At 55.0% G+C, this 9,777-nt stretch overlaps 1 protein-coding gene across 1 annotated transcript; it reads right to left on the bottom strand.

The window, feature by feature from the left end:
- Nucleotides 1–717: 717 nt before the first annotated feature.
- PGAP6 (post-GPI attachment to proteins 6) lies at nucleotides 718–9,190 on the bottom strand (the record flags this gene model as incomplete). Its single annotated transcript, XM_080942361.1, has 13 exons — nucleotides 718–1,039; nucleotides 1,325–1,441; nucleotides 2,282–2,428; nucleotides 2,505–2,683; nucleotides 3,427–3,563; nucleotides 3,806–3,929; nucleotides 4,008–4,098; nucleotides 4,481–4,803; nucleotides 4,898–5,166; nucleotides 5,367–5,494; nucleotides 5,681–5,888; nucleotides 5,972–6,146; nucleotides 9,070–9,190. 13 exons carry the CDS (start codon nucleotides 9,188–9,190, stop codon nucleotides 743–745), a joined length of 2,316 nt encoding a protein of 771 aa, XP_080798487.1. The 3' UTR covers nucleotides 718–742.
- Nucleotides 9,191–9,777: the final 587 nt, after the last annotated feature.

Consider the following 9,777-nt stretch of genomic DNA (forward strand, 5'->3'; position numbering starts at 1 on the left):
CAGTACTCAGAGCAGATGGGCCTCACAGTGGAACCATACAGACAGGGCACATTGCACTGCTAGCTCAGTGATCCCAGGAGACCAGAAAGATTGGGTCAGGGCTCCAGAACCCACTCCTTAAACCTCAGTTGATCCAGTGGGGATCAGTCTCATCCAAGTGCCTAGGGTGAGGAGGGAACACCAGCAGAGCATTGTGAGCCTTCGGAGCCACACCTCATACAGCTGAGCAGCCTGCTACCCCAGGCTCTTCCCAGGATCCCCTGCTCCAACGGAGAATGAGGGAGGGACAGTACACAGCACCCCAGGTCTTAAATCAGCTCGCTGATGACCTTGGACTCCGCCATAGGAACTGTAGCAGCAGGGCATCCCCATGCCAAGGTGGGATGGTATTCAAGGGTACATGATGTCTCTGTATACTCAGCCTTCCTTGCTCGTGGGTCTCACATCACAGCTTCCCAAAGGAAAGGGACCACAGGAATCCCTTATCTGTATCTCCAGCCGTAACAGAGTGAGATGCCCACACAGGGCACCTGTGCTCTACCGGTGGAAGCAGCTGTGACCTACAGAGGAACTGGCAGCAGCCATAAAGATTTTTGGGGTGGAGGGGGGTCTTCTCCTCTGGAGAAAGAAGCCAAGGGTCTCAGGACAATTTTATTCAGATGGAAACCTGGTTGGGACTAGACAGGCACCTGTCCTAGCTGAAGAGGTCATTAGAGTTTCAGGTGTCCCAGAGCCAGCCTTATCATGTCACTGTGTACAACTCATCCCGATCATTCCTGCAGATCTGGTAGTGGCAGGGGAACTTCTGCAAACAGGCCCAGGACCCAGCTTTTTCCTCTCGAGGTGGCAGAAGAAACGCTGCACTACCAGCCAGCAGGATGTGCCAAATGCTGTGGGTGTAGTAGTAATTTTCACTGGTCATCATTGAAGTATACATGGCGATGCCTACAGAAGCCATGGAGATGCCAGGGAGGAGGTAGAAGACCCAGCGCTGCCACGAGGTAGGGTAGCACTGGCGCCGGTGCCCACAGCGGTATATCTAGGGTAGACAGCCACATGGGAGTCGGTCGGTGCAGGCCAAGTGCAGTTAGAGTTCCCAGAGGCCCGGAGCTAGGAGTTATGGAGAGTCTATCTAGATGTAGGCAGGAGAACTGGGCTCATGTGGACTCATGCCTAGTGGCTATCAGCCCATTCCCAAGGCACACAGCCAGACTGGGGCTCTGTGGGTAGCTGCTACTGACTCTGAACAGATGTAGAGATTTGAAGCCCTCCCAGCCTGGCTCTCCCTAAGTCTGAACGGGAGACTAATAACCCTGTTCCTTACCCACATGGAGGCCATGATCACAAAGGCAAAGACGCAAGGTCCCATCAAGTTCCAGATGCCCCTGCGGTCCATTTGCAAGGACATGGCGATGACCAGTATGCCGAGGACAAACAGTACCTAGGAGAGACACAGTGGTTTGTGGGGTCATAGGAGCCTTCGGCAGGAATCACCTGCGATGATGTAAGACGTGATTGGCCAGGCATGCTGGTCACCCAGATCAGTTTCCCCACCATTCTAGCCCCTCTCCTCTGATAGCTCCTCTTAAGTGTCATCGGCAGATTCTGCCCCATTCCTGCTCAGCCCCTGGGAGGGAAGTGTCCTTCCTCTAGTCCCTTTACTGTGTTCATAGGACCCCCCTTTGAGGACTAGGTGGTAATACCCACTCCTAATGGGCAGTCTTGTACACACTTGCATGATCCTGCACACCAAAGCCTTCCAGTATCTCTAATCAGGATAGCCTTAGATGCTCCCTGGGAGCGGACCACACCTACTCATAGCCTGAAAGTTCATGCCCTCAACACTCAGCCTGCTGGATCCTCATACTTCTCCACCTGCTCTTTGAGAAGATAAGGACGCCCCTGATGGGCAGTACCAAGCCTGTAGATAGAGGACACTGTTCACAAGCACCAAGAGTCACCTCTACTATTCAGCTGTTGCATAAAGTCCCTGAATACCCTTAGACAAGGAACCCAGGAGCATGGCTGAGGCTTCTCAGGGAGGCCTGGCCTGGGTCCTCTTTGAGATTAGAGTCCTGGTCCCCCATCTTCTTTCCTAGAGTCCTCTCATGGCTCCATCTTTCTTTCACAGCTTCCTAAGACTTCCTCCAAGAGTGGCTAGCTCTCATGTGAGATTTGACACCCAGCCCTTTCTGTTTTTCCCCTCTTTGCTATTTCACATACTGTATGTGAGGGCCTCTGCTTCCCTGGAGCCCCAGGCTTGGCACTAGAGGCCACTCACCTGTTTCAGGATTGTCTTCAGACGAGCCATACAAAGAATGGTCACCCAGGTGGACGCCCCAGAACCCAGAAAGTCGCAGTACTGTAGCGTGTCATAGCTGAGGATGCACAACACTGCCTCCCCAGGCTGGTCACAGGCGTGGTAGAACTGTGAGGTGAAGCAATGAGCAAGCAGACCTGACCACCCCACCCAGAGTTCCCAAGAGGGTGAGGGCCAAGCCTACCGTGGAGAAGAACATGGTGTAAAAGTAGACAGAGGCCTCAACCAGGAAGGATCGGTGCACTGATATAGCAATGGGGGCCAGGAACATGAGGTTGCTGAGCGTAAGCAGGAGGGCTGCTGCCCTCTGCTGGGCTACAGTCTGGGCTGTGCTGTTGTCAGTGCAGCTCCACCCACGCCAGCCTGGGGAGCACATGATACCCAGGTGTGAGCTTCTGAACTGTGGGCCCCCTTCCTCGCCCAGGGGGAAGCTGTCTAGATAAGCCTAATGAAACCCACGGGTACAGAAGGAGGAGATCGGCACTGATAGAAACTGGTATAGATAAGGGTGGGCAGGCGTGGGCACGTGGGGACAAAAGTGGAAGACGCATCCCCTCCCGGGGAAGGGGGTCAAGGGGAGGGGGGTGTTCTGGACAAGTATGTGTATCCACAGCAGGCGTGATCAGGACTGGAGAAGGAGGGATAAGTATAGTTGGTACAGGAAGTGGATGGGTGTGTGTAGATATAAGTAGGTGTGGCCAAGTACATCCTGCTGTGAGTAGGCCTGAGAATGGAGAAAGCTGTGTGGACAGGTATATATGTAGGTAGGGGTAGGTATGATGATGAGTTGGAAGGGACAGATATAGAGAGATGTAGAAAGGTAGGAGCCAGTGTGGCAAGTATGGACAGACGGAAACCAGTGTGAATATGTAGAAACTGTCTTAGGGGGGAAAAAAAGTGTGAATCAACATGTAAGTCACAAAAAAGCGTGAGCAGCAGGACACAGCACGGAGAGGAGTGGGCAAGGCAACAGTTGTAGGCACTGGGTGGGCACGAGCAGTCAAGGGCTGGCGGGACGCAAGCAATGCCACGGTCAGGAGGAGCCATGGGAGCGTGAGGAGTGGAGGGGGAGTTAGCCCTGCTTTGCTCTGCAAGCCCATCCTCACCTGCCTTGCAGCTGCAGCCTGCGTACAGATAGCCATACCGACGGAGCAGGAGACACTGGCCATAGGGCCCGCAGTCATTCAGACAGGGCACCAGATACAAGGTGGTCTCCACGCGGACCGTGGCCTGTTCACAATCCCTGCAAAGAGGTGGCCTGAGAAAGCTGGTTGCAGTGCTCTTGCTGGCGGCTCTACCACTAGGCATCCCAAGCCTAGAGGCCGAGCCCTCCAGGCTCCAGTAGCCGAGATTCCCGTTTCCCCTGCTTGTGCGGTTGTGGGATGGGGGCAGGTGGAAAAGGAGGACCCCTCCTAACTCATAGACGCTTCCCACTCTTCACTGCTACCAGCCCATGTCATGTTGCCCAGGCCCGGATGCACATACTCAGGACTCTCAGGGCACACAAGCTGCAAGGAGAGGTACCAGTTGTCTGTCTCCGGATAGGGGATGATGAGGTTGGCCATGTGAGATGAGGCACTCAGAAACATGGGATAGCCCTGGAAGAAGGCTGCATGGGGTGGGAGGGCCTGTCAGAGGTGGCTAGAGGGGCCGGTCAGTCTCCACCAAAATTGCCTGCCCAGAATACCTGTGGTGCAGTTGAGTGAAGAGTTGAAGCCGAGGAAAGGTGAGGCGATGTTCACACAAGCTGCTACCAAGGTGCCATTTGTGACCTCTGTCTGGAAGGGGAAGTAGCACAGGTTAGCCACTGTCACCCCCTCAAAAGGCATCATCTAAGGAGCAGCTTGCCTCCCTCCCCACCCAGTCATGCTGGGTACTTTTTTGAGGGGAGGGGAGCCTCCTGCTAGCTCAAAGTTCATGACGGCCCGAATTCTCCTGTTCTGAGGGATAAAATTTTAACTCTATCAGGGACAGGACTACAGCTAGGGGAAGAGTCTTCTCTCCTCAGAGAGCTCCCCCCACCCCCACCCGTAGCTACTGGTATCACACTTGGCCGGAAAGGTTCCTTTGCCAGCCTCAAAGCTGAAGTTGCCCTTGTACCCTGAGCCCATCCCAGGTCCCAAGCAGCTGTTGACAGCTTCAGTGAGCTCCAGAGGATACCTTGTTGGCCCTCAGGACAATGACGAAGGAGCCTCCGCTGTCCATGCCTGTATCCAGACGGAGCTGCATTACAGAAGGCACGCTTGAATGCACCAGCACGAAGGCCCCATTCAGGGGCTGGAAGTGTACAGACACCACATCTGTGTCCTCCCTCAGGACTGGATAGTTCAGGAGACAGAAGGGGCCACCGCCATCTGCCCTGCTACTCCTGCCCAGGTCCCAGTGGGCAGCGCTTTGGGACAGCTGGACTGCAGAGGTGTCGTAAGTCTGGTTTGGGTTGTTTTGTGTAAGATGATGGAAGGTCACACTCCATGGCCTGCACGCTGTCAAAAAGACAAGGGGCTCAGCCAGAAGAAAGGCCAGAGTTTTGGTGGGCAGCCGGTCCACCCCTCCCTTCTTCCCTCCCATGGAGCCCACCTGTAAAGGCAGCTTTAGCAGTGAAGCCCACTGTCACATGAGGTTCAGCCAGGCTCTCAATTGTCACTTGTAACCACCGGCCCCAGGGCGGTGAGGATAGTAGCAAATGACAGGATGGAGCAAGGCCAGTGCAAGTCAACACCTTCTGGAAGTTTCTAGGCAGGGTGGTTGCACCCACAGTGAGACGTACTGGGCAGCCGGGGCTCGCACTGGACACACAGCCCTGAAGTTCCAACCGAAGCTCCTGGGTGTATTCAGGGACAAAGACCCTGTGGCAAGGCGGTGTGACTCAGACTTGCTCGCTCACACTGTGTACTTACTTCTAACGTGCTGAGGGGAGGTTTGTGACCTCTCTTCCCAGTGTGTCTCTAAGCTTTCTCACCTGCAAGATGAGATGGTGGTCCCGCCCACCCTAAACCCAAAGGTTGGGGCTGCAGGATAGACTTGGCCTCCCCTCATCTCCACTCACTTGAGGTAGCTGGGATCGGAGAGCAGCATCTGTGGGAAGGGAACCTCAGGCTCTAGGACGGAGACGTCAACCACCCTCATTACCAGCATATCGGGCTGGAAGATGTAGGCACAGGTTGAAACAAAGCCCTGGGAGAGAACAGAGCAGGAAGTGACAGGGGTTAGAGAATGCAAGATATAGGCCAAAGGAGAAGACAGGGAACAGAGTTGAATCTAGAGTTGGGTAGCTAAGAGTAAGGTCTGCCCAGACATTGACAAGAGGTCCTCCGTGCATCAAGGGGTTCGGCCTCCATCCCCTGAGGTCAGCCCCCTCACCTTCACCTGGATCTTCTGAGATGAGGGAGGGAGGTGAGCAACCAGGAACCAATCCCCAGGGGCTGGGTGGGAGATATTAACTGAGGTGTTGCCCAGCAACATGGTGCTCAGCAATGTCCTGATATGGAAGGAGGCATGGCTCAAGGTGTTGTCAGGGAAGCTGGTGCCCAGGGGGTTGATGACAGGAGGGGCGCCATAGCGGAAATGCCTGGAAGAGATCATGTCAAGCAAGGGTCGGAGTCAGGGTTTCCACCAGGCATAGGTGCTAGGGGCAGAATACTGGGTACCTACACCGTGATCTCTACGTCGGTGCATGAGGGACCTCCCCGGGACGCATGCAGCAGCCAGCGAAGCAATACAGTGTCTTGGGGCACACGGAAGTGGAAGAGCCGGGCGCTGCCATACCAGTTGTAGAAGGTCAGCTTCTGGGGGGCCTGTGAGAAGTGCTCGGATACCAGTCCAGCCTCTACAGGGAAAAAGAAAAGGATCAGGTAGGTGGGACAGACAGGAAGCAACCGTGAAGTACTTGTCCATCAAGTCTGAGACCCACCCTGAACTTTGTCATTCAGACTTTGACCCTAGCCAGAGTAGAAAATGGCTTCTGGCACCTGCAAGCTGTCTGCAGTGATCAGAAGTTTCTCCTGAAAATGAGCAGTTATCCCTCAGCCTCCTCTCCCTAGATGGCCAGGGATTCTGCCTTCTCACACTACAGCCGCTTGAAAACAATGAAGCCAGTAGCCCCATCAACCACCACCTCCAGATGGACCCTCCCAGGGTGGGAGCTAGTCAGTTGGACCTCTTGCACTATATCCTGGTACATCCAGGCCAAGAGATGGAGACTGAAAGACAGCAGGAGGCAGCCTGGAAGAAGAGCCCACCCTGCTAATATCTACCTTGAACAGAGAGAAGGCCACAGCAAAGGCTCCTCTGGCCTCCATTCTTCTGAACCTCCCAGAACCACATGGGCAACTAGGGAGGCTTAAGTCCAGAAGGTGACTGTCTCTCCAACTTGTTATGACTTAGGACACAACCAGATCCCCCTATCTAGTAAAAGACTATGAGGGACTCCAGTCCAGAAGCCTGGACAGCCATAAGAACCAAGGGACAGGTAGCCTCTCTGTCCAAATGGGTGAGACTTCCAACTGCCCTCAGGGTACACACCCATACGTGGTGGTACAAAGACAAAAGACCAGGCAGATAAATTCCCTAAAGCCCCCAGACTAGGGCACCATGTGGCCTCAGGCCCTACATCATCTTACAGACTCCTACCCCATACCCAGTGCCAGCTCAGGCCTTGTGCCTGTATGATCTTGGGTGTCCCTTACCTTTCTACATCCCTATGGGTAGACTAAAGCAGATTGCTTGTCTCTTGGAGGTTAATGAGTAATAAAGTGCTTTAAGAGAAACACAGTACTATTTGGCACCCTTCCCACTCAGAAAGCCTTTGCCCCGCTGTGTAAGCGGTGCCCTGGCTCCCCCAGGAGGAGAGGGAGTCAGGTGAGCAGCTGCCTTTCTTGCCAAACACGTGACTCCTCCAAACAGACAGAGGCACCTGGAGAAAAGAGAGCAGCTGCTGGAGAAAAGCTAAGGGAGCCGCAAAGGAGGCTGGCATGGGGGCAGGGTAGAGTGAAGCTCCCTCTGTGAATTCCAAGCTCTCTGGTATCCACAGGTCCCATTCACCAGGTTGAGGACTGAATGCCAGGAGCTGCTATGAGGTAATATGATAATGGAGCAGAAGGAGAGAAAAAAAAAAAAAAAAAAAAAAACCTGTGAGGCAGAATATTGCTCTCCCAGCTGAGGCAGAACAGGTTCCCCACCCCCCAGGACTGTGGGGTCTTGGATAGGCAGATACCCAAACCTCTGAGGAAGCTTGGTGGGAGAGACCAACCTGGTAGTGTACAACACCCTTAACCTGCTAAGGGAAAAGCCCTTGGGCCCACAAAGCCTTTGTGAAGGGGGAACACTTGGAATAGAGCTGACATCTGTGATGTTTTGGATTCTTAGAAGAGACCTACCTACTCAGGCCTGCCTTAAACCCAAGTTAAACTCTCATGTCTAAACAAACCCTCCAGGCTCCCTTGATGAAGCACACACTTTGTTCAACATATAGGACCTGGACAACTGGCATGGTAGGGTGAAACCCAAGCAACATTAGAAAGGATGGAGAGCGCCATCTGAGCAAGCCCCCCCTCCGCCCCAAACACCTCCCCCATTGGCATAACGTTGTGTAGGGAGAGTGGGAAAAGAAAGTTCTGAACCTTCCCTGGGAACTTAAGCAAGGTACTCTACCTTCCAAACCCCAGCAACTGTCAGATACTGCCCACCTACATGGCAATGTAGCCATGACCACAGAGTCACTTGTCCCTCGCCTAGTCATCCTCGCTCTTAGGCTTAATCCAGGGCTGGAGAAAGAGGAGCGAATAGGATGTGGTATGAAGCAATTTAAAGGTCTTTAGGGAGCATTGTCTTTCACTTCAAGTTGTGCTAAGCTCAGAAACCAGAAGGAACAGCCCTTAAAGAAACAAGAGCTACAAAGAGCAAGACTTCAGAGAAATATGGGCGGGGGAGGGGCGGGGAGGGTGGAAACGGGATGTAGAGTCATCTTCAGGAACAGTCTAAGGAACACCAAGTAGTACAAAAGACTCCTGAGGGGTTTCAGGCGAAACTGGACAAAGGAAGGTACCCATCTTTTCCTATTTCTAAATGTCTAGGGGTAGGCAGGACAGTCTACCCGTGTCCTGCCTCAAGCAGAACCCAGAGGGTAAAAGATCTAACTGCTCCGTAAACTGTAGACCAAAACGTTCCCACTTGGGGAGCAGAAATACAAAAAGCAGTTTGGAAAGCTCCCCTATAAGAGAGTTATCCTTTCGTTACATCCATTCTGGTCAGCCAGCTTCTTTAGGGCCAGCTGGCCCCACAGTCGGTGAGAAGCAAAATCAGCAGTCAAGAATGACCTTCCCGGGATTGGACTATGAACAAAATGCTGGCTAGACCCCTAGTCCAGGGTCTGCCCAACTTTGTCTAGCTCTACCCTTCTACCGGATGACGATCCTTACGTCACCACGGCTCAGCTATTCCTCGGAGATGGGTTCCTCTACCTCCTAGCTCTTAGGTGCCACACTCGCGCCTCTCAAGCACAGGAGGGACGGACGGATAGGGTACGCTCCAAGTGAGCGAACTCGGCGGGCCCGGAACGGAAAAGCGGGCATGAGGGGTTTTCTGGCCCGGATGCCCCGCAGGGGGCGCAACGCAGGATGAGAACCTAGTTTCAACGCCGCGCCAGGTGAGCGTACAGGTGCCCCCCGTTGAGTCACAATCCGCCTCGCCCCCCCGCCCGTCCCCTGCCCCCGGCCCGCGCCGCCGATGGCGCTGCAGGCCCGCGGGCTCACCGCTCTCCTTGCTGATGCCGGCGGCGGCAGGCGGAGGCCGAGCCAGGAGCAGCAGCAGCAGCAGCAGCAATGACCCGGCCGCTGCCGCTCGCGCTGTGCTCCCGGCCCCAACCCGGCACATGGCTCGGCGCTCGGCCCGTGCTACCCCTCCCGCGTCCCGCGCCGCTCGCCCCCGCCTGGGCAGCCCCCGCCGCCTCTGCGGCCGTCGCCGCTGCCTCTGCCCGGAGCTCCCATGGCTCGGATAGACCTGCCGCCAGCGCCCCGGGCACTTCCGCCTCCGAGGCCCCGCCCCGCGGGGAGCCGGCCTGCGGTCTTGGTCCCTGAGGATGCTGGACCGCGTCACCTTGGCCAGAGTGGAAGCCAACTGCAGGGGGCCGGGAAGGTCGCATTTGAAGGCGACACGGATTCACTGCCGATCACTCAGTTTGAGGGGACGGGTGGAAAGAATGAAGGGTCCTGTCGAACGCTTTGGGGTACCAGAGGACAGACGTCACTTGGGAGACACGGGGCGAGGTGGAATGCCGGGCAAAGGGGCCACGCTGGACACTAGACTGGATGAGGAGCAGAGGGATCACTTGGAACTTGGGTGAATTTAGGGCAGAGGGGCCAAGCGGAACACGGAAGGACACTGGACTGCGGTCGCGAGGCTTTGGAAGTTGGGGGAAATGGTCATAGGGAAGGCATCATGAGATACACAGATAAGATAGT

Source organism: Micromys minutus (assembly GCF_963924665.1).
Source record: "Micromys minutus genome assembly, chromosome: 31".
In the NCBI taxonomy this organism is placed as follows: domain Eukaryota; kingdom Metazoa; phylum Chordata; class Mammalia; order Rodentia; family Muridae; genus Micromys; species Micromys minutus.